General features: G+C 49.3%; 1 protein-coding gene across 3 annotated transcripts in view; it reads left to right on the top strand.

Annotated features, from left to right (window-relative positions):
• Positions 1 to 24,086, top strand: part of LOC101056957 (uncharacterized) — a 156,705-nt gene that overhangs the window by 62,425 nt on the left and 70,194 nt on the right. For all 3 annotated transcript variants that reach the window (XM_016929426.3, XM_063797670.1, XM_054668208.1), the window contains 10 exons: positions 4,106 to 4,292; positions 5,290 to 5,445; positions 5,798 to 5,931; positions 6,354 to 6,512; positions 9,394 to 9,574; positions 15,590 to 15,801; positions 17,303 to 17,491; positions 18,314 to 18,453; positions 19,477 to 19,639; positions 19,751 to 19,837. In XM_016929426.3, coding sequence (XP_016784915.3) covers positions 4,106 to 4,292; positions 5,290 to 5,445; positions 5,798 to 5,931; positions 6,354 to 6,512; positions 9,394 to 9,574; positions 15,590 to 15,801; positions 17,303 to 17,491; positions 18,314 to 18,453; positions 19,477 to 19,639; positions 19,751 to 19,837 — 1,608 coding nt within the window. The remainder of the gene's footprint in view (positions 1 to 4,105; positions 4,293 to 5,289; positions 5,446 to 5,797; positions 5,932 to 6,353; positions 6,513 to 9,393; positions 9,575 to 15,589; positions 15,802 to 17,302; positions 17,492 to 18,313; positions 18,454 to 19,476; positions 19,640 to 19,750; positions 19,838 to 24,086) is intronic.

Raw genomic sequence — 24,086 nt, 5'->3', positions numbered from 1 at the left:
AAAAAAAATCTAAATGAATTAAAATTAAAGAAAATTAAAGATTTGGTTCTTTGGCTGCATGGGCCGCATTTCAGGTGTTCCACAGCTTCATGTGGCTCTGAAACATTGTCCTCATTGCAGAAAGTTCTATTGGTTGGTGCTGGTGTAGGCTTAAAACCTCTCTCCCACCCCTCTTGAAAGCCAGCCACTGTTAGGGGTTTTTTTGGTGATTCTTTTCTGAGATGATCTATGCACACAGTCAGCACATGGAGTTAATATATCCACTTTAAAGAAAGTGCCTCTTGTGTAGCGCAAATTACTGTGTAATAGTCCGTGGAATGGAATTTATTTGGCTAGTTTAATAATGAAGGATTCTTGAGTTTTTTCCAGGTTTCTGCTCTTACAAATATTCTGCCATGAACACCATTCTGTCTGCAGAGTAAATTCTTAACAATGGAATTCCCAGGCCACAAGGTTTATATGTTTTTTCTCTTTTCTTTTCTTTTTTCTTCCTTTCTTCCTTTTCTTTCCTTTCTCTCCCTGTCTTTCCCTCCCTCTATTCCCTCTCTTTTCCTCTTCCCACCTCTTTCCCCCACTTTCCCCCATGTCTTCTCCCCGTCTCTTTCCCCCTCTCTCTTTTCCCTCTCTGCCCACCCCCCCGCCTTCTCTTTCTTTTACAAGGTCTTATTCTGTGCAGTGATCATAGATCACTGCAGCCTCAAACCCCTGGGCTCAAGTGATCCTCTTGCCTCAGCCTCCCAAGTAGCTGGGACTATGGCCTGTGCCACCATGCCCTTCTATTTTTCTTTTTTTCTTTTTTTTTGTGAAGACGAGGTCTTACTATGTTGTCTAGGCTTGTTTTCATCTTAGTAGGTGCTTTTCTAGGGTTCTTAGCCAAGGGTACCTGGACGGAACTTAGTCGTTTGAAGCCCCTGTCATTGTGTTGAAGTTCTGTGTCTGCCCTCCATCCTGCGAAGAAGGTTGAAAACTTCTATCCACTTTTCAGGAAGATGTGTGACTTCAAAAAGTATACAAATATTGGGAGGCTGAGGCAGGAGGATCACTTGAGGTGAGGAATTTGGTACCAGCCTGGCCAAGATGGTGAAACCCTGTCTCTGCTAAAAATACAAAAATTAGCTGGGCGTGGTGGCGCATGCCTGTAGTCCCAGCTTCTTGGGAGGCTGAGGCAGGAGAATTGCTTGAATCTGGGAGGTGGAGGTTCCAGTGAGTCGAGATCATGCCACTGCATTCCAGCCAGGGTACAAATAGCAGCTTTAGACTTGATCCCACCAGGCATGATTGCTGGGCACCTTCGGCAGTGGATCTCCTGATTCTGCCTCAGTTTCCAGTGTCTTCTCAGAGAGGCCTGGAGTGGAGCATCTGAAGCCGGAGCTGGATGTCTTGCTGCAAAAATACATTCTCCTTCCAGCTCTGCCATCAGCCTGGGTGGGGGAAGACCTATGTCGGGGAGAGCTGTCTTCCTCCTAAAGCCCCACCTGCCTGGTGGCTGAGACTTATGCCTCATTTTCAGAATTCCCAGGGGCCCTTCAACTTCTAGTTGTTTGCTAAATGTACAAGCACGGATTGCCTCTACCTCCCCGTGGATCTTCCTGCTGGTCCCTATAGAGCTGCCTGCAGCCTGGAAATGTTTGCCTTTGGAGAAATTCTAGTTCCATCTGCCCCAGACTTATCACAATTACAGTAACAGCCGGAACTCCGGAACTTTCTGGAGCCTGTTTCAGCAGACAGGAGGTCCCCCCTTCAAGTCCTCTGTAACCCCATACAAGATGAAGAAACTGAGGCAGATGAGCTCATGAATATGAAGTCCCAGAGCTTAGGTTCAACTTGTCTCAAAGCTAATGGGATTTAAGGTTGGTTTAGGGAAGAATGTTCTGTTCAGTGCCCCCTCCTGCTAGTGTGCAGGCGTTGGGTCCTGGGTTGCCTGGAGAGCCCCAGTTTACGCCTGGTGACGTGACACATTTACAACTAGTGTTCTCTTTAACTGCAAAGTGTTCTGGTTTGGGTGAGAAATTCTGTGTTCACCCTGTTCACGTGCACCTTGAGGAAGCTCTGACGAGCACTGCACAGCCTCTGATACAGACTGGAGAAAGCCGTCGCTCAAATGTGCCTGTCAGCAGGAAAAGCTGGGAGCAGAGTGGAGAGCGAGCATCTGTTTCTATAAAAAGGGAGGGAGAAGGGTGTGTCTGTATATTCGTGTGTGCACACACATACATCCATACACATATGACATACCCATACACATGTCCATACACATACACATCATACACACGTCCATATTTACACACACGAACATCCACATGTAGATACATCTGTACATACATTCGTATATACACACATATCTGTACACATGTCTGTACAGAGTCCATACACATCCATATTCACACACATCCAAATGTAGACATATCTGTATGCACATTCACATCCACACATCCACATATATCCATATCTTTTCACATGTCCGTGGTGTACACACGTCCATATATATCCATATTCACAGAATCCACATGTGGACATATCTGTACACATTCATATGCACGCATCCATATATATGCATCTCTTTACACACATACATGTCCATACACACACACATGTCCATACACACGTATTCACACACACAAACATCCATATATAGACACATCTGTATATATGTTCATATATACACACATCCATATATATACATTTCTGTACATATATCCACACACACATCCATATATACATATCTGTTCACATGTCCGTACACACACATCCATACACATCCATATTCATACAATGCACGTGTAGACATATCTGTATGCATACATTCATATACATGCATCCATATATGTACACCTCTTTACACATCCGTATACATACGTTCACACACACGTCCATACATGTCTACATACAGACACACCCATGTATACACACATTCATACATCTGTATGCACCCACATGTCTGTGTACATACACGTCTGTATACACACACCCCTGTGTACACACACATCCATGTACAGATACATCTGTACACACATCCACACACATTGATACACACACATCCGCACACACATCTGTGGGGATCGGGGACAGAGAGCATTAAGTAGTGGCAGTGTGGTAATAGTGAGTCTTGTTTTGGCGTCTTTTGGGTAAACTGACCAGCTGGTGGCCATCGGGGGTGTGGGGGTGGGGAGCCTACAGGTTGGCGGGGCCATCAAAGATGATATTTGCAGTTGCTCATGACTTTTCCAGAGAATCTTCTTTGCGGGGCCGTGGAGTGTGTAGTGAGCTGTCCCTGTGGCCCATCTGCCAGTGTCTTCCCGTGGCCAGGTCTGCACCACTGACCAGCAGAGAAAGTTCTGGCTTCGCTGGCCTTCACAAGGACTTTGGGTTGTACTGTAAGAAAGGCTAGCGTGCCATCATTCGACGTGTCTGGTCGCCGTGTGGAGATTAGTTGCCAACAGCGGGATGGGAGCCGGGAGAGCCAGGAGGATGTTGCAGTGAGACAGGCCGATGACCGGGGCTCCAGCTGGTGAGGCAGCGGAGGTGGCAGAAGTGGTTGATTCTATACGCGTTCCATAGGGACAGTTGACTCAAGTTCCTGATGGACTGAATGAGGGAGATGTCAAGGAGAGGAGTCCCTTATATTTATGTCTGAGTTTGTAACACAGGTTTCTAATTTTGAGAAATCCAGAGTTTAAAAAATTGGGGAAGGGCTGGGCACAGTGGTTCATGCCTGTAATCCTAACACTTTGGAACCCAGGGCGGGTGGATCACTTGTGCTGAGGACCTTGAGACCAGCCTAGCCAACATAGTGAAACTCCATCTCTACTAAAAATAAAAACATTAGCCGGGTGTGGTGGCGCGTGACTGTCATCCCAGGGAGGCTGAGGCAGGAGAATCACTTGAACCCAGGAGGTGGAGGTTGCAGCGAGCCAGGATCCCACCACTGCACTCCAGCTTGGGGGACAAAGTGAGACTCTGTCTCAAAGAAAAACAAAAATTGGGTAAGGATCGGTGTAGAAGGTTGTTAGCGACGTTGTCTCCTGCCCTGTCTGGTCCCAGCTCGTGTGGTCAGGGCTGGGCCTGCTGGCCAAGCCTGTCCTCCCAGGTGACACTGAGGCCGTTTCAGGGCTGGAGTGACCTGCAGCCAGCCATGGGTGGCGAGGCCGAGCGATTCCAGGCGCAGGTGGAGGTGAAACTGGTGACGGGGGGCAGCCCCGTCGTCTTCACTGGGAACCTCACACGGCAGGCGGGCAGCAAGCTGGCCTTCTCCGCATCGCTGAGCCATCTGCTGAGTGACCAGGCCAACGTGACAGGTAGGAGATGAGACCCCTTCTGTCCCCTCTGCTCTGTGGCCAGGTTAGGGTGTGGCGGCCCAAGTGCCTCCTTATGGTCCTCATCACTGCAGCTTCTCTTAATATCAACATCCCATCCAAGGGCAGATCCAGGCTCCATGTGAGCCCCCAGAACCTCCCCCAACCTCCAGCTGCACCTGCAAACCTTAAAATAGCAACTTTTGGACTGTTTTTATTCTGACCTACGATAAGAAACACTTGTAGCATTTTGACCTAAAATACACTGGGCATTGAAAACACACACAGAGTGAGCAGGTGCTGGCCCTGGTGCTGGCGCTGGGGTAGTGGCGCCTGGGTGTGCCTCTCATGGGTGTTCCGGAAGATTCCAAGGTAAGGACAGGAGCTGGGGCTGGGGGTACTTGGAGCAGTGGCTGTTGACCCCCCGATGTGGGCGTTTGGGAGTCATAACAGCTGGCCCAGTTTCACCTGTGCGTTCTGGCTGACCTTCTGTGTCTCAGAAGCTTCAGAAGGTGAAATTTACCCAACAACCCATAATGCACTATTCTTTCTTTTCTCTTCTGTCCTGTTCGATTTTGTTTTATTCTACTTTATTTTTGGGCCAGGCACAGTGTCTCACGCCTGTAATCCCAGCACTTCGGGAAGCTAAGGCAGGAGGATTACTTGAGCCCAGGAGTTCAAGACCAGCCTGGGCAACATAGTGAGATCCCTGCTTCTACAAAAAATACAAAAATTAGCCAAGTGTGGTGGCACACGTCTGTAGTTCCAGCTACTCGGGAGGCTAAGGTGGGAAGATCGATTGAGCCTGGGAGGTCAAGGTTACAGTGAGCCGTGATCAGGCCTGTCTGTGGCCTGTTGTGCAGGGCGCACATGTTGGCTCTTCAAGGAGCCCCCAACCCCAAGGCCCCTCGGTGATTCCTGAGTCCCTTCTTTGCCTGGGGATGGGAGTGCTGGTCCCTGGGGGCTGACCCTCTCATCTGCCTGCTCTCTGTCCCTGCAGCACTGCTGGAGAGGAAGGAGGAGAATGGACGGTGGGTGGCCGCCCTGGGTGCCGAGCTGTTCGTGCCAGGGCTGGTCGGGCTTCGTGCCCTTGGCCTGCTGCAGCAACGGGGCCAGCTCTGGACCAACTCCTTGAGGATCCAGTACAGCCTTCTGGGTAAGGCACTGCGTGCCTGGTTGCGGGGCAGGTGGAGGTGGCAGGGCCTGCCCTGTTTCCTAGGGCTGTGGCTCCATGAGCTAAGATACGCTGTCACCACGGGGTTTTCCATTAGTCATTCTGTTGGCTCTGAGTAGGACTGAGTACCTGCCCGTTAAAAAGTATGTCTGTTGAGGGGACATTCACCCATCTCTTAACACCTCCCCATCGACAGGTTCTAATGGAGTGACAGGTGGAGCAAAGCATGGGGGTGTGGCTGAGGCCAGGCTGGGCCGGGCCCTCCTTCTCTTGGAGCCCTGGTGGAGGGCTGCCTGGCAGAGGAGAGCAGGGGTCTCTGGGTTGATCCACACAGGTCAGGCAAAGCAGGCGGCACACGAGTGCAGCACCAGCCAGAAGCTGCGGGCAGACAGTGGCTCAGACGGTGCCTACAGGCTGGAGCTGCGCCACGAGCTCCACTGCACACAGATCCCAGCCTTCAGCCACAAGGTGGGTACCCAGGCCAGGTGCGACATCCGGAGAGAGCACTAGAGTCAGGCAAGTGGTGATCTGAGTACCCTGAGCTCATCCCCAAAGAGATGGACTTGCTCACAATCACATAGCCATATGGGAATGGATCCGGGGCTGGAACTTCAGCCTCAGTCTTATGTCTGTTCATCCAGCAACACTTCAGCCCAGGAGGCGGAGGTTGCAGTGAGCAAAGATGGCGCCACTGTACTCCAGTCTGGGTGGGAGAGTGAGTTCTTGTCTCTAAAATAAATAAATAATAAATTTTAAAAAAATAGTGCTTTCTACAGAACCGTCTCTTCTGAAAACCAGGCTGATATCCCTGGAGTAGGTGGCTGTGAGGAGGCCCAGGGACTGGGTGGGCAGGGCCTCCGTGGGCAGTTCACCGCCCATGTGTGTCCCAGGTCCAGCTCTGGCATGAGGAGGACTCGGACCACCTGCACTCACAGCTGGAGGTGAGCTACGGGAAGCACTGGGACAAGAACAGCAACAAGAGGCATCTCCGTGTCAGCCAGACCTTCAAGAATGACTCAGGGCCCGCCCTGAGCAATCACTTCATGGAGGTGAGCCTGGCCACTGCGGCAGAGCCGTGCCACATGAGTCCAGCATGGACGGTGGGAGCTGGGGAACCCCCACATGGCCCTCTGGCCCTGTCTGCAAGGATGCAACCAGGTGAAACTTAGCCTTGGTGACTTTCCCTTTTGCATCTCCAGCCCCATGACGCCATGTCCCCAGGGGTGAGAAACACTTGTCAGAGTGCCAAGGACTGGCAGGAGGGCTTGGGAAACATAGATTTCCACCTGTAAAAATGCATTTTGGAAAGAGCGGTTCGCTTTTAGTCTTTCCCAGAGGGTGGGTTCTTTTGCTGAGTTAGGACTGATGGTGTGCTCAGCAGCTGAACAGGTGGTGGTTCTTACACAGCACACATTTAACCTTGTATGTTTATTTAAAAATTGGTTTAGGGGCCGGGCGCAGTGGCTCATGCCTGTAATCCCAGCACTTTGGGAGGCCGAGGCGGGTGGATCACGAGGTCAGGAGATCGAGACCATCCTGGCTAACACGGCGAAACACCGTCTCTACTAAAAATACAAAAAATTAGCTGGGCGCGGGGGCGGGTGCCTGTAGTCCCAGCTACTTGGGAGGCTGATGCAGGAGAATGGCGTGAACCCCAGAGGCGGAGCTTGCAGTGAGCCGAGATCGCACCACTGCAGTCTGGTCTGGGCGAAACAGCGAGACTCTGTTTCAAAAAAAAAAAAAAAAAAAAAAAAAATTGGTTTAGAATATTTTTTCCCTTTTCACATCCAGTCCTGCAAATGGTCTTTTAAATATTAGCTTTTAATTTTAATTGTGGCTAAGTATACATCATGTAAAATTTACTGTTTGTTTATTTATTTATTTATTTATTTATTTTTTGTTTTTTTGGAGATGGAGTCTTGCTCTGTCGCCCAGGCTGGAGTGCAATGGCGTGATCTTGGCTCACTGCAACCTCCGCCTCCTGGGTTCAAGCAATTCTCCAGCCTCAGCCTCCTGAGTAGCTGGGATTACAGGTGCCTGCTACCACGTCTGGCTAATTTTTTTGTATTTTTAGTAGAGACGGGATTTCTCCATGTTGGCCAGGCTGGTCTTGAACTCCTGACCTCAGGTGATCCACTCACCTCAGCCTCCCAAAGTGCTGGGTTACAGGCATGAGCCACCACACCTGGCCATATTTACTATTTTAACCATTTTGGAGTTTGGTGGCATTACATGCATTTACATTCTTGTGCAACCATCACCACTACTTATCTCCAGAACTTGCAAAACTGCAAGTCTATAACCGGGAAATGCTGACTCCCCATTCTCTCCTTCTCCCAGTCCCTGGAAAGCACCATTCTACTTTCTGTTTCAGACTTTTGACTACTCCAGCTACCACAGAGCCATGGAATCATACACCGTTTGTCTTTTTTTTTTTTTTTTTTTTGAGACAGAGTTTCGCTTTTTTTGCTCACACTGGAGTGCAATGGTGCAATCTTGGCTCACTGCAACCTCCGCCTCCCAGGTTCAAGTGATTCTCCTGCCTCAGCCTCCCAAGTAGCTGGGATTACAGTCACCTGCCACCACACACGGCTAATTTTTTTTTTTTTGAGATAGAGTCTCGGCCTGTTGCCCAGGCTGGAGTGCAGTGGCGCGACCTTAGCTTACTACAACCTCTGCCTCTGGGTTCAAGCAATTCTCCCTGCCTCAGCCTCCTGAGTACCTGGGATTACAGGTGCCCACGACCACGCCTGGCTAATTTTTGTATTTTTTAGTAGAGATGGGGCTTTGCCATGTTGGCCAGGCTGGTCTTAAACTCCTGACCTCGGGTGATCCGCCTGCCTCGGCCTCCCAAAGTGTTGGGATTACTGGCGTGGGCCACCACGTCCAGCCCCGGCTAATTTTTTGTATTTTTCATAGAGACAGGGGTTTCACCAGGTTGGCCAGGCTGGTCTCGAACTCCTGACCCCAGGTGATCCACCTGCCTCGGCCTCCCATAGTGCTGGGATTATAGGTGTGAGCCACCGTGCCTGTCCTGTCCTTTTTTTGACTGGCTTATTTTACTTAGCATGTCCTCAAGGTTCATCCATATCGTAGCATGTGTCGAATTTCCTTCCTTTTTAAGGCCGAATACTCCATTGTCTGTATAGACAGCATTTTGTTTATCCGTTCATCTGTTGATGGACATGTGGGTTGCTTCCATTTTTTGGCTATTGTGAATAAATGCTGTTATGAACGTGAGTGTGCAAATATCTGATGCTTTCGATTGTTTCAATTGCTTTCAATTCTTTTGTATATATACCTGGAAGTGTTATTTCTGGGGCGTATGGTAATTCGATCTTTAATTTTTATTTATTTTTTATTTTTTTATTTTTTTTTGAGATGGAGTCTGGCTCTGTCCCCAGGCTGGAGTGCAGTGGTGCGATCTCGGCTCACTGCAAGCTCCGCCTCCTGAATTCACACCATTCTCCTGCCTCAGCCTCCCAAGTAGCTGGGACTACAGGCGCACACCACCATGCCCAGCTAATTTTTTGTATTTTTAGTAAAGACTGGGTTTCACCGTGTTAGCTGGGATGGTCTTGATCTCCTGACCTCGTGATCTGCCCGCCTCAGCCTCCCAAAGTGCTGGGATTACAGGCGTGAGCCACTGTGCCCAGCCTGATCTTTAATTTTTTGAAAAACTGCCACACTGTTTTCCACAGTAGCTGCACTATTTTACATTCCCACCATCAGCGTATGAGAATTCAGATTTCTCCACATCCTTACCAACGCTCCTTGTTTTTTGTTTTTTTGGACTGTGTTCCACTCCCGTTGCCCGTGTGGAGTGCAGTAGTGCAATCTTGGCTCGCTGCTGCCTCAACTTCCCGGGCACATTCTAGGCCAGGGGTGGCATGATCCCATTGGCATCTTGGGGGGGTGGGCATTCTCCAGTTTGTGCTGCAGGTGCCTGAGAGGCAGGTGGATTGCCGCGTGCAGCTGCACCACTTGAGCCTCCGCCTGCCCTATGTGGAGAGCAGCAGTCACCTGAAGGTGCAGTACAATGGGCGGCCGCTATTTGTGGCAGGCGGGCAGTGGAAGGACACATCTCGGGCCACCCTGTGGAAGTGGGAAGGTGAGTGTTGGCTGTGGTGCCTCCTTGGCTAGCAGCTCAGATTTCTGACCTCCAGGCCTTTGCTCAAGCTATGCCTCCTTCCTGGAACACCTTTTCCTTTTGTTGGCTAGGCTAACTCAAGACTCAAACTGGGCCAGGCACAGTGGCTCACGCCTGTCATCCCAGCACTGTGGGAGGCCAAGGCGGGAGGACTTCTCGAGGCCAGGAGTCTGAGATCACCCTGGGCAACATAGTAGGAACCTGTCTTAATTTTCAAAACAATAAACGAAAACCTTATCTTTAATGAGTCCCATGATGCTTATAATTACATCGTAACTTCTTACCTTTGCCAGTCAAGTGTCAGGCCCTTCCTCCTTCTCCAGCCTTGTCCCACCCCACTCTTCCCCTTGCTCGTTATCCTGCAGACTCAGAGGCCTCTTTTTGTTCCCCAGACACACTCCAGGGCCTTTGCATTTGCAGATCTTTGTGTCTCGAAAACACTGTCTCTCACTTTTAAAAAATGGATCCACCGGCTGGGAATGGTGGCTCACGCCTGTAATCCTAGTACTTTAGGAGGCTGGGTGTGGGGGCGGATTACTTGAGGTCAGGAGTTCAAGATCAGCCTGGCCAACATGGTGAAACCCTATCTCTGCTAAAAATACAAAAATTAGCCATGTGTGGTGGCAGGCACCTGTAATCCCAGCTACTCGGGAGGCTGAGGCAGGAGGATCGCTTGAACCCAGGAGGCGGAGGTTTCGGTGAGCAGAGATCACACCACTGCACTCCAGCCTGGGCAACAAGAGTGAAACTCCACCTCAGGAAAAAAAAAAAAAAAAAAAGGATTCACCATACTTTATCCACGAATTTTTTTTCCATTTTTTCAATTTTTATTTTTATTGAAGCGATACCTTGTTTAAAAGTGAAGTCGGCTGTGAGTTGCTCATTGTCGAAGCTGGGTCCCATGGGGGCTCATCATATTATGCTCTCTGCTCTTGTGTAGACTTGAACTACGTTTTCTAAAAGTTGATTGAAGTTTATAAAAGTTGATTAAAGTTTATACATCCTCTGTGTCACATCTGCCTATGTTGTTTGTTTGTTTCTCTTTTTCTTTTTTTTTTTTTCTTTTTTGAGACAGAGTCTTACTCTGTCACCCAGGCTGGAGTGCAGTGGCACGATCTCGGCTCACTGCAACCTCTGCATCCAAGACTCAAGCTCTTCTCGTGCCTCAGCCTCCCAAGTAGCTGGAATTACAGGTGTGCGCCACCACACCTGGCAAATTTTTGTATTTTTAGTAGAGACGGGGTTTCACTCTTTTGGCCAGGCTGGTCTTGAACTCCTGAGCTCAAGTGATCCTCCTTCTTTGGCCTCCCAAAGTGCTGGTATTACAGGTGTGAGCCACTGTGCCTGGCCCCTACCCCAAGTCTTGCTTAAAACAGTAAGCACGCTAAATTCTTTTAGCCATTTTTTCTGTTTATATTCTCCATATTTTAAAATAATATAATCATGCTGTTATTTCTTGATTTTTCAGCTTTAGGCCTCCTCCATAGGTTTCTTACTAGAGAAGATAAGAATTTAACTCTTAGATTGGTGCCCCTTTCAAATACATATTCTCCTCCATTTTCTTAAAAGAGTTACCTTTTGTTAACATCTGATGCTTACCCAATTATAACTATAAATGTCTTACATAGCTGAGGTATATGCTGTCCTATCATGGTGACCTATTGTTTTTTTCTGGAGTTTTGTAATTGCCTTTATTTTTCTATTTGATTAGTTTTCTATCATTTTTGTCTACTAATTACAGAATTTTCAGCAGCATTGCAAAACTTTTTTCCAGGTGGTCAGACACATCAGATTGTTCATTGACTTCAATTAGTTCTGTTATTTTTCTTGGGGACCCTCTTCCTGGAGCCTGAGTCCTGCTCCAAAGAAGACCAGTTGCACAGCTGTGGTTCTGCAGCCTCCCTTTTCCATCAACCTGGGAATTCCTTTTACTTCTCCTCTGGGTCACAATCCCTTTTTCTTAAACCTGTGTCATCTCTCTTGGTTTATTCCTTTGTTCTGATGGAGTACATCTTTCAGTAGCTACCAAAGAAAGCATACATGGGAGGTGTATTCATTTCCAAGGGTTCTGTAACTACTGAACTGGGCAGCTTAAAGCAACAGAAATTTGTTCTTCCACAGTTCTGAAGGCTGTAAGTTTGAGTCAAGGAGCCACCAGGGCCATGTTCTCTCTAAGGCTCTGGGGACAACCCTCCCTTGCCTTTTCCAAGCATTTGGTGATGGATGTTGAAGCTTGGTGTTCCGTGGCTTACAGCCGCATCCTCTCTAATCTCTGCCTCTTTTGTCACGTGGCATTCTCCCTGTGTGTGTGTGTCTGTGTCCAGATTTTTCTTTTCTAATAGAGACATCAGTTCTATTGGGTTAAGGGCCTGTCCTATTCTAGTATGACCTCATCTTGACTTAATGATATCTGCAATGACCCCATTTTCAGTTAAGGTCGCATTGGGAGGGATTGGGGATTAAGACTTCAATTAATCTTTTGGGGGAACACAAGTTAACCCATCACAGAATACAAACATTTTGAAACCCTAAATGTTGAAAATGTCTTCATTCTACTGGGACAGTTTGAGTGGAGAATTTTAGGTTGGAAATAATTTTCTCTTGGGATTTTGAAGGCATTGCCCCATTGTTTTGAATTAATTGGGAGATCTGATGCTTTTTCTGGTTTATCATCTTTTGTATGTGACCCTTTTCTCACTGTCTTAGAAGCTTTTAGGAGCTCGTCTTAGTCCTGTTGGTGGTAAATCTCATTACGAGGTACCTTGGTATGGATCTATGTTCCTCCATTGTACTGGCTCCTTAGCATAGGGTGTTTCAATTTGGAAACATGTCATTTTGGTCTGTGTAATTTTCTCTTACAGTTTCTTTGATAATTTCCTTTCTTTGTTCTGAAATTCCTATTGGTTAGATGTTGGTTCTCAGAAAATTGAGCTTCTAATGTTTTCTCTGTTTCTCTTTTCAAACTCGTTTTTTTTATTTTTTTATTTTTATTTTTTGGAGAATGGGGTCTCAGTATGTTCCCCAGGCAGGTCTCAAACTCCTGGGGTCAAGTGATCGTCCTGCCTCTGCTTCCCAAAGTGCCGGGATTAGAGGTGTGGGCCACCGCACCTGGCCTCCTTGTTTCTCTTTTGTTCTATTTCTTTGTCCTTTGGTTCTGTTCAAGAGCCGATTTCCTTGACTTCATATGCCAGCCCTTCTACTAGTATTTTTATTTTGGATTATCTTATATTTTCAAGAGCTCTTTGTTGTTGTTGTTGTTGTTCCTTTTTACAGCGTCCTGTTCCATGAATGCAATTGTCTTCTCTTAGAGTATAAGTTACAGAATTTCGGGTAGTTTTATCTGTTTCCTCCGAGTTTCTTTTTTCTTTTTATTTCTGTATTTCCTGTTGGAGGCTTTCCCCCAAATGCTAAGCCAGCCTTGGATATGTGCTTATGCTTGAGTCAGCTGCTCAAAATATTGGTTACCCTGTTTTCAAACAGGGTAATTATGTTTTGAGTGTACTCAGAAGCTGCCTGAGGACTTAATTAAAACCAGCAGTTTAGCAAAGTTAGGGATCTCATATTCTGGAGCACAGATTTAAAAAAATCTATTCTCCTTAAAATCCTTTTATAAAACTTCGAGTAAGAGACCCGCTGAAACAGAGAGGAGAGAACACATTTCCACACTTGGCCACCTCTTGACTCTCCTGGATCCCATTAGGGGAGAGTGAGTGCTAGTTCTCTGCCAACCCAGGATTAGGCCCTAAGGCTGCCGTAAAAAGGATCCCGGGAGAAAACTCAGGAATAAAAGTGGAGAAAGTGAGACATCTGACTAAAATGACTAGAAGCCCTCAGGAAGTAAAAAAGGAAAAAGAAACCAAGAACCAGAAAACTCATCAGACCAGGTAATTCACCTTTGGAGTAACTGGAGATCCAGAGCTTCCTAAAAGATTAGAAATCTTCTGAATTTGAAGAGTTGAGGAAGAAGAATCAGGAATGGCCTAAAGCAGTTGCCCAGTGTCTCACACAGAAGGGCATGGAGAAGAACTGGCAGGAATGTCCCCAGATGGTGACAAGTTTGCAGGACTTTTACTGAATGACCCATGAGGCCACCCAGAGGCCCAGGAGCCAGCCCTGGCCCTGTCCTCATGGAAAGACTCTACACAGGATTTTGGGATACAAATGGAAGGACATGTTTTCAGGTCCTGCCTGGGCAGATGCAGTTGTCCTTCCAGCTCCGGAGTTCCAAACCCAGGCCTGTGCCATCCCCATTCACTCTGAGGGGCTGCTGTGGGCTCCCCCACCCATGAGCTGTGTGCAGGATCCTCGGGTACCCAGAGGGGCGCCCTTGATCATGAACCCCACGTGTGGTCAGCTCTAGGTCTGTTTCCTGCCTTTCCTCCAGCAGCCCCTAGCCTCCCGCAGCAGTGGCCGCTCTCTTCTGGTTATGATCCAGGTCTTGAACTTGGGAGACAATTAGAACCTGGATCTCAATTCTGTCTGAAAGCAACAGAATAACATAATCTATACGCTGGCGCATGACTCTTGGCCCAGCCCAATGTAATGAGAAATAAATGAACGACCATGACCTCAAAAGCAAAAACAAACAAACAAACAAACAAAAAAAAACTGAGCAACCAGACAGATGTTCTGGAGGGCCCGAGTTTGCCAGATCCCGACTGTGATCTATAAAGTGAAATAAGATCTTTATCACCTTGAAAGAACATGAATGAAATAGAAAACTAACTGGAGACTCAAAACTTGTTTGGAAAGAGGCGCTATACATAGGTGAGGCATGTGCAGACCGGTGGGTTTCCCTATCAGTCAAGCAATTGGGTGGGGACCTGGCTCTCCAGGGATCTGTGCATTCCTTCTGTTCTTCTGTGGTGCCATCTTCCCGCTTCCTGTGGGAAGGGAGCAACTGGGCAGGGACCAGACTGCCCACTCTTCAATGTCTCCCTCTTCTCAACTCCGCGGCTCTTCCTTCCCCTCACTGTGTCTTTGTCCCTGCATCTGAGCCTGTCTGCCTCAGTTTCTCCAGACAGTAAATCTCCTGTCTCCAGCAGGGGTGGATTGCCTGCCCCTTTGATCAACTCCTCCTTGTCTTTCATTTAGGTATCAGGTAAATTGTCACTTCCTCCTAGAAGCCTTTGCTGACCTAACCAATTTTTATCAAATTCCTTCTTTATTGTTTTTCTTCACAGCCCTCAGCATTTCTACCTGTGTTTTTTTTGTTTGTTTTTGTTTGTTTGTTTGTTTGTTTTTTGAGACAGGGCCTCCCTCTGTTGCCCAGGCTGGAGTGCATTGGCACCATCACAGCCACTGCAGCCTCCACCTCAGCCTCCCAAGTAGCTGGGATATAGGTGAGCACCACCGTGCCTGGCTAATTTTTGTATTTGTTGTAGAGATGGGGTCTCGCTTTGTTGCCCAGGCTAGACTCAAACTCCTAGACTCAAGTGATCCTCCTGCCTTGGCCTCCCAAAGTGCTGGGATTACAGACATGAGCCACTGCGCCTGACCTTCCAATGTTTTATTATGAAAAAATTGCATTCAGAAGAGTTGGATGAATGGTACAGTGATTACCAGCATCCTCTCATACTAGGTTCTGCTATTAACAGTTGACCCCCCTTGCCTCATCACCTCTCTCTCTGCATTTCCAGCCCTCTTATTTTTTCCGTGCAGTTGAAAGTAAATTGTAGACATGGATACACCTCACTCCTAAACGTTTCAGCATGTGTTTCATTAAGCAGAGTGAAATGTATAAATCTCCACGGTGCGATTGGATGAGTTTTGACAGGTGTATACATCTGGGTGATCCAAACACCTGTCATGAGTCACAACATTACCAATGTCCTAGAAAGTTCCCTCATGCCTAGTTATTCCCAGTTTTGAGATTTGTCCATTGCGGCTGTGATGAGACTCTCGGGACCTCTCGCTTCCTGCTAGAAGCTTTCTCTCTACCCCACGTACCAGATTCTCCTTCTTTGTTGCTTGCAGGAGCCTTGAACCTGGATAGTCCCTGGCTGATGGTCTCTGCAGCTCACAGGCTATACTGGCCACACCGAGCTGTGTTCCAAGCTGTCCTGGAGCTAACGCTGGGCAAGGCCTGGACCCTAAAGGACCTGGTGGTCAGCGTGGGCTGCAGGAGTCAGGGCCCCAACAGGGAAGGCAAGATCCAGGTTTACACCGCAGCTACCACCTACCTCCGGGTGAGCAGTGCTCGGCCCCCGATATATGTCTGGTCCCCTGCCACTGAGATCTTTTTCTGGTGCAGAGGCGGATAAAAGCTGAGGCCTGTGGGCAGATAGCAGCTCACAGTTGTGTGAAGTCTGGCCCTCCCAGTGCCTGCAACTATCAGAGTTTAGTTCCTAAGTGACGTAGAAGAATTAGACCTGAAAAAAGAAAATCTAGATTTCCCACATCCCTGCTCGGTAGATGATGGGGAGAGAAATATAAAATAGGAAAGCAAGTCAAACAGGACTTTGGAAACAGATGGACATTCGGCTTTTGCCAAAAAAACACAGTGAAAATTTCTAGGACGTAAGTCGGTTTGATGCCAACTACTGACTGTCATGATGTTGCTTCTCTGCACACGTTTGGTGCAGAAGCAAGAAAAGGTTTGGGAGAAAAGCCATGAGTGCCATCTGCAGGGCTGAGGGAGCCTGGCGGGTGGACTGTCTGGGTGATGCGTGGATGTGGGGAAGGTCTGGGCCTTGATTGGGCTCATCCGAGGGCAGCACAGTCCCCTCTGAGGCAGGGCTGGGTGGCACCAGGTTGGAGTCAAGAGCGGTGGTAATCTTAGGGACCATGAGGAGGCCTCTATGTAACAGAGGATGCCAAGACAGGAGAGCGAGGTGCAGTCGACTAGCCGGCTCCTGCCCTTCACCCAACCAGAGGTCATGGCGGCCTGGCCCGGAGTGGTGGCAGTGGAGGTGCCGGCAAGTGTCCAGATCCTGGAGATGCCAGATTTGCTGATGGACTAGTGGTGGGGAAGGAGTGAAGGAAAGGAAATAAATGGCTCTGAGGTCTTGGCCCAAGCATCTGGCGGGATGGAAGTGCCATTCTAGGAAATGGGGAAGTTGATGGTGGGGAACCAAGGATCAGTGACATGGGACAAAGTGTTATGAAGTTCTGGTATTGGGTTGGAGGCTCAGCCACGCCCAAACCCTGTCTTGTCCTTGTCACTTCTCCTTGTGAGACCCCTGAGTTGTGTGAACAAGGGATGGTGGCCAACAGGGAACCATCCCATGTGGGGCTTGTGCCAGGGTAGTGGCTGTAAATGGCCTACCTCCCCTAGCTCTGAAACGAGCCAGATGACACCCACCTCTTCCTAGGACTCCCGAAGACCATGGTGATGGTGCAGGGAGAGAAGGCCACCTGCCAGCATGTGCCCTTCAGGGTACAGACACCCTGGCTACTAGTAATAGCGGCCCAGCGAGATCAGATTCCCTCCCCAAACTGAAGAGGAGAAAAGGAAATTATTTCTGCTCAGGGTTGGGGCAACAGAGAGGAGTTTTTCTTCTTGTCTCAAGGCCCTGTAGAGAAAACTAGCCTACCTGCACCAGTCAGGTTAGGCGTCAGAGAAATGGCATTGAAGGGGTTTTGAGGGATGAAGAGGAGTTCACCAAGCAGGAAAGAGATGAAAGGGTATCCCAGGTGGAGGAAATAGGGTGTGCAAAGGCCTTGGTCCCCCTCGTCACCTCATTGCAGGTTTCCACAGTGACAGTGTTGGCACAGAGCCTCTTCCACAGCTGGAGCGAACTCGAGTCAGCCTGGAACGCAGCAGTGCAGGGCGAGATCCATGCTGAGAGCAGCCGGGACCGTAAGATCCTGAACTGCTGGTTGAAAGGCCCCCAGCAGGAGCTGAACCTAACAGCGGCCTACAGGCACCTGGAGTGGGTAAGAACCCAGGAGGCCCGTGCAGCCAAGAGACCACCGAATCCCTCACCTCGGTCTCCTACCTCTCTCCCTGCTTGGGATGGAAAAGGGCTTTGTGCTACTGGCTTGGCCTGTGACCTTGGGCCTCCTGGAGCCTCTATTTCTCTTTCTCTTTCCTTTTCCTTTTTCCTTTTCCTTCTTTTCTTATATATTTTTTGACAGTTTCTTTCTGTTGCCCAGGCTAGAGTTCAGTGATGCTGTCATAGCTCACTGCAGCCTCGAACGTCTGGGCTTAAAGGATCCTCCCTGCTCAGCCTCCTAAGTAGTTAGAACTATAGGCACATGCCACCCATGCCACCATGCATCACTGACTTTTGTTTGTTTGTTTGTTTGTTTTGTTTTAGCAGACACGAGGTATTGCTGTTTCCCAGGCTGGTCTTAAAGCCCTGGGCTCAAGTTACCCTCCCATCTCAACCTCCCGAAGTGTTGGGATTACAGGCATGAGCCACCACGCCCAGACAAGCTTTAGTTTCTTGGCCTGTGAAATGGACCCTGGTCACTTTAGCACAGATCCAGGAGCAAAGCTTGGCTTCCTTTAGCTGAGAAGTCCAAGTTCTTCTTTCCCCCGGGTACCTAGGGAGGTCTAGCCATGGTGGTGTGCCGGTGGGATCCTGTGGTCTGATCAGGGTGGAGGCTGTGGCCCAGTTCAGTAGCCATTCTCGGATAGTCATTTCTGGGGGTGATGGGCAGGTTGTTGGGGGCTACCCCTTGCCTTCCTGCAAGGCAGGTCTGCAGCTTGGTCCTGCTGGCCCGTCCCTCTCTTCAGCCTGGATCTTGTTGCAGCCCCGGAAGACCCAGGTGTCGCTCACGGCTGTGCGGATTGGTGCCCAGGGCCAGCCTCAGGGCCTGCAGTTGGAGGGAGAGCTGGAGGAGCTGAGGCAAGACAGGACATTGTACCGGAAACGGGGGGCCTTGCTCCTTAGGTATGTGCGCCCCTTCTGCTCAGCTGACACCCCTGCAAGTTTCCCCTTCTCTAGCACGGAGCATCCCCATGGGGAACAGGATGGGCAGAGCTACCTGGAGAATCCCTGCTGACCTGCTGGGGCCCAGATGGAACCTAAATCCCAGAGAAGAGCCACCTCCCCTGAAAGCTCCCATATCCCTCGCCCCCTCCATTAGTTGCTGAGGTGGGAGCAGAGTTAAGAGTCTCATCATCCTAGCCTGGAGCTGCTTGGGGCGTCTTCTCATTTCCTAGAGACGAGCTCATTGAAACAGTTCCCTGTGTGCAGGGAACAACACGAGGTTGGGACGAGCAGAGCCATCTTGGACTGCAGGCTATGCATTGAGCAGCTGTATGGCCTTAGATAAGTCAGCTGCAGCCTAAACAGAAGCAGTGATGACAAAGGAACAGCAGCATCGTTGGCAGAGTGTTCGTTCGTGTTTTTATCCCATTTACATTCATTGAGCACATACTATGGACCAAGTGCTCTTCTGGGCACGTGGAAAATGGCAGAGAACCGGAATGTCAGAAACCTTTGCCCTTGGGGAGCTTGTGTTCATTTCATGTATGTTATCTCTAATCCTGACCACTGTGTCCGATCAGTATTATTTTAGCCTCCGTTTTACAGATGGGGAAACTGAGGCACCGAACAGTCAAGTCCTTTTCCCAAGGTCACACAGCTAGTGAAAGACCGTGCCTGGATTCTAATCCCAGTCTGTGTGACACCAGATGCTGTGTGTCATCTATCCCCTTGGGTCTTTGCTGTCAAATGGCGATGGGGACCCCAGCCATGCCCACTTCTTTGGCACAGTGAGGTGGTGAAGGGTTCTGGATGCCAAACTGTAAAGCATAGGGCTGCCAGGTGTCCTGATGTTCTCTTCTCTGTGGCAGAGTCTTAACTCTGCAAGCTCGTGACAGGCCCAGGCTGAGACCGTGGGGCACAATTGTTCCCCGACACTGCCAGCTGCTTTAATGGCTTTGGCCTGTTTTTCCCTCTGCACACCAGGCACCCCTTGCACCTGCCCATCCCGCAGAGCCTCCTCCTGCAGGAGACCTTCACGGCTGATAGGCGACACCAGCGCTATTCCCTGGAGACTAGGGTTGTCCTGAATGGCCGAGAGGAAACCCTGCAGACCATGGTCCTGGGCTGCCAGGCCGGACACCCCTATGTGAGTGGGTCTGGGGCATAGCCCGGAAGGGGCCTGAGAGCCAGAGGAAGGCCCCAGCTGCCTCCTCACTCCCTGCATGTGTGTGTACATGTATGTGGTTGTCCCTCCCAGGTCTGTGCAGGTCTGACGCATCCATACGATGGCAAAGTCATCCCCAGGAACACAGAGGGGTGCCTGGTTACTTGGAATCAGCACACGGTAAGAGCAGAGACCCCAGAGACTTTTGCATCCCAGCCAGCCCTGGTTCAAGTTGCTGTCATCACTCAATAGGATTAAAAACATGTTATCTGGGCTGAGTGCGGTGGCTCACACCTGTAATCTTAGCTACGCAGGAGGCTGAGGTGGGAAGATCACTTAAGACCAGGAGTTTGAGATCCATCTGGGCGACATATGGAAACCCTGTTTCTACAAAAGAAAAAAAAAATTCTTTAATTAGCCAGGCATGGTGGCATGTGCTTGTAGTCCCAGCTACTGGGGAGGCTGAGGCAGGAGGATCTGATTAAGCCCAGGATGTTGAGGCTTCTGTGAGCCATGGTTGCACCATTGCATTCCAGCCTGGGCAACAGAGCAAGACTCAGATACCATTCCCCCGCCCCCCAATCTCACACACAAAAAAGTTCTCCTGGCCAGGTGTGGTGGCTCATACCTGTAATCCTAGCACTTTGGGAGGCCAAGGCGGGCAGATCACCTGAGGTCAGGAGTTCGAGACCATCCTGGCCAACATGGTGAAACCCTGTCTGTACTAAAAATATAAAAACTAGATGGGCATGGTGGTAGGTACCTGCAGTCCCAGCTACTCAGGAGGCTGAGGCAGGAGAACCCAGGAGGCAGAGGTTACAGTGAGCTGAGATCACGCCACTGCATTCCAGCCTGGGCCACAGAGCAAGACACTGCCTCAGGAAAAAAAAAAAAAAGGTTCTCCTGACTGGGTTCTCTGTTTCATTTGGTCCTCCCTAGTACAGTCTATGTGACAGTCAGAGGGATATATTCTGAAGGCCAGCACAACCCTGCCACCCGCATGCTCTCAAACTCTGACAGTCTCTCTTGGGATAAAGCCCCAGTCCTGTCCCCTCAGCCCTGCTTCGTGGCCTGCATCTGCCTCATCCAGCCTCTTCGCATTTCCTCGCCTGGCTCTTTCCTGCCTCGGGACCTCTCCGTGTGCTGTGTGCCTGGAGCCGTCACCCTCTCCTTCAGCTTTGCCTCCTCCCTTCTACTCATCTTTTAGGATTGAGCTCAAGCATCCTCTCACCTGACCCCCAGACCACCTCACACACACCCATGCTTACCCTAGCAATGCCTTATATCTTTTTCTTTCTTTTTTTTTTTTTGGAGAAAGAGTCTCACTCTATCGCTCAAGCCGGAGTGTGGTGGTGCAGTCTCAGCTCACTGCAACCTCGGCCTCCCAGGTTCAAGTGATTCTCCTGCCTCAGCCTCCCAGGTAGCTGGGATAACAGACGTGCATTCCCACTCCTGGCTAATTTTTGTATTTTTAGTAGAGACTGGGTTTTACCATGTTGGCCAGGCTGGTCTCAAACTTCTGACTTCAAGTGATCTGCCCGCCTTGGCCTCCCAAAGTGCTGGGATTACCGCTGCACCCAGCTTGCCCTATATCTTTCGCTTTTAGTACCTATCACAAATCCCAGTTCTTTTTTTTTTTTTTTTTAAAGACAAAGTCTCACTCTGTCACCCAGGCTGTAGTGCAGTGGCACAATCTCAGCTCACTGTAGCCTTGTCCTCCTAGGCTTAAGTGATCCTCCCACCTCAGCCTACCAAGTAGCTGGGACCACAGGCACACACTACCACCACACCTGGTTATTTTTTATTTTTATTTTTAGTAGAGACAGAGTTTTGCTATATTGCCCAGGCTGGTCTTGAACTGGACTCTAAGTGATCCTCCCATCTTGGCCTCCAGAATGCTGACATTATAGGTGTGAACCACCGTACCTGGCCCCAGTTATATTTTTGAGTGATTCATCAATCCCTGGCTCCTCTGGTAATCTGGAAAGCTCATGATCTCCATGAGTACTTTACCACCGTAGCCACAGGGCTTGGTACACAGTAGGTGCTCAATGAATAGTTGCCGCCATGATGTTATTTAACACCCATTGCATGCCAGGATCCACAGCAGAGGTCAACAGACTTTTCTGGAAAGAACCAGATAGTAACTAGTTTAGGTTTCATGGGCCACATGGTTCAGGTCTTGTTGACTCATAACTACCGTTACAATTCAAGAGCACCGTGAATAATACGTAATGAACGGGCATGGCTGTGTCCCAACAGGGCTTCACTTGCAAAAACAGGCCACATTTGGACCAGGGGCTGTAGTTGCCGACCCCTGACTTAGAGGGTCTTTTTTGAGGCAGGGTCTTGCTCTGTCACCCAGGCTGGAGGGCAGGGGTGCGATCATGGCTCACTCACTGCAGCCTTGACCTCCCAAGCTCAAGTGATCCTCACACCTCAGCCCCCTAAGTGGCTGAGACCACAAGTGTGCACCACCACACCCAGCTCATTTTAAAATGTTTTGTAGAGATGGAGGTCTCACTGTGTTTCCCAGGCTGGTCTTGATCTCTTAGATTCAGGGGATCCTCTTGCCTCACCTTCCAAAGTGCTGGGATTAGGCCAGGTGTGGTGGCTCACACATGTAATCCCAGCATTTTGGGAAGCCAGGGTGGGTGGATCACTTGAGGTCAGGCGTTCGAGACCAGCCTGGCCAATATGGTAAAACCCCATCTCTACTAAAAAAAACTATAAAAATTGGCTGGGCATAGTGGCGGGTGCCTATAATCCCAGCTACTCCGAAGGCTTAGGGACAAGAATCACTTGAAACTGGGAGGCAGAGGTTACGGTGAGCCGAGATCCCACCACTGCACTCCAGCCTTGGTGACAGAGAGAGACTTGGTCTCAAAAAAAAAAAAGTGTTGGGATTACAAATAAGAGTCACCACACCTGGCTGAGGGTCTTGACATGTGGCTCCCTAGGGGTGAAACTTGTTTTTGCCTGTGTGTCCTTGGCAAATTATTTCATCTCTCTGGACCTCAGTTTCCTTGTGTGCAGAATGGGAGCAGCAGTCCTCATCTGTATGCAGTGGCTGTGAGGATTACAACGTGGTGTTGTAAAATGCCTACTAGAACCCCATCCGGGTCTTCTTCCTGACACCTCTAGGAGGAGTTGATACTCTGGGAGAGCACCGTATTTTTCAGCAAGCATTTATGGAGCATCTACTGTGTGCAAGGGAGATAGTCATTGTTTCTCTCTCTCTCTCTTTTTTTTTTTTTTTTTTTTTTTAAGACAGAGTCTCACTCTGTTGTCTAGGCTGGAGTCTGGAGTGCAATGACTTGATCTCAGCTCACCGCAACCTCCATGTCCCAGGTTCATGCACAGACCCCTCCCATCACTTTTTTTTTTTTTTTTTGAGACTGAGGATCGAGTCTTGCTCTGTTGCCCAGGCTAGGGTGCAGCTGCGCGATGTCGGCTCATTGCAACCTCTGCCTCCTGGGTTCAAGTGATTCTCCTGCCTCAGCCTCCCGAGTAGCTGGGATTACAGGCTCCCATGACCACACCCGGCTAAGTTTTGTACTTTTAGTAGAGTTGGGGTTTCTGCATGTTGGCCAGGCTGGTCTCGAGCTCCTGACCTCAGGTGATCCCCCAGCCTCAGCCTCCCAAAGTGCTGGGATTACAGCCATGAACCACCACGCCCGGCCATTTCTATTTGCAAGATACGCAACAGCCCCTGGGAAGGAGGGTGAACCAGGCAGCTGTTGAGCATTGAGACCCACCTTTCTGGGGGCTCCCTTCACCATTAGTTAAACGAGGCTGCGTGTGGCTCCCCGGGGATAAGGTAGTACAGTTATTGGAGCTTCTAGGGAGAAACAAATGGCAGGATGACAGCCTTAGACACCTGCAGAAGTGGCTCCCGATGGTGTTTGCTGTTTCTTAAACCGGAGATTGCAGAGCCGGCGCCATGGGCCAAATTCAACCTGCAGATGGGTTTTGTTTGGTCTGCTTAGCATTTAAATTTTTTAAGGAAATTAATTGCTACCATTGAAAATCAGAAGATTTTGAGTAAAACCCAGATTTCCGGTGTTTATAAGAAGAAAATCAGACGGTGTGACCACACCAGGCCTCAAATCCCAGCTGACAACAACAGGGTCTGACTGAGTAAATGGCAGTCGTTTCGTTTCATATAATTTGGCTGTCTGCTCTTTTTAAAACCGTGTCTAGGCTGGGCGAGATGGCTCATGCCTGTAATACTAGCACTTTGGGAGGCCGAGGCAGGCGGATCATTTGAGGTCAGGAGTTCGAGACCAGCCTGACCAACATGGTGAAACCCCCATCTCTACTAAATACAAAAAAAAAATTAGCCAGGCATGGTGGCAGGCTCCTGTAATCCCAGTTACTCAGGAGGCTGAGGCAGGAGAATCGCTTGAACCTGGGAGGTGGAGGTTGC

Source organism: Pan troglodytes, chromosome 18 (assembly GCF_028858775.2).
Source record: "Pan troglodytes isolate AG18354 chromosome 18, NHGRI_mPanTro3-v2.0_pri, whole genome shotgun sequence".
Lineage (NCBI taxonomy): Eukaryota > Metazoa > Chordata > Mammalia > Primates > Hominidae > Pan > Pan troglodytes.
The sequence above is the reverse complement of the archived record's forward strand: the minus strand, read 5'-3'. Positions and strand labels throughout refer to the sequence as shown.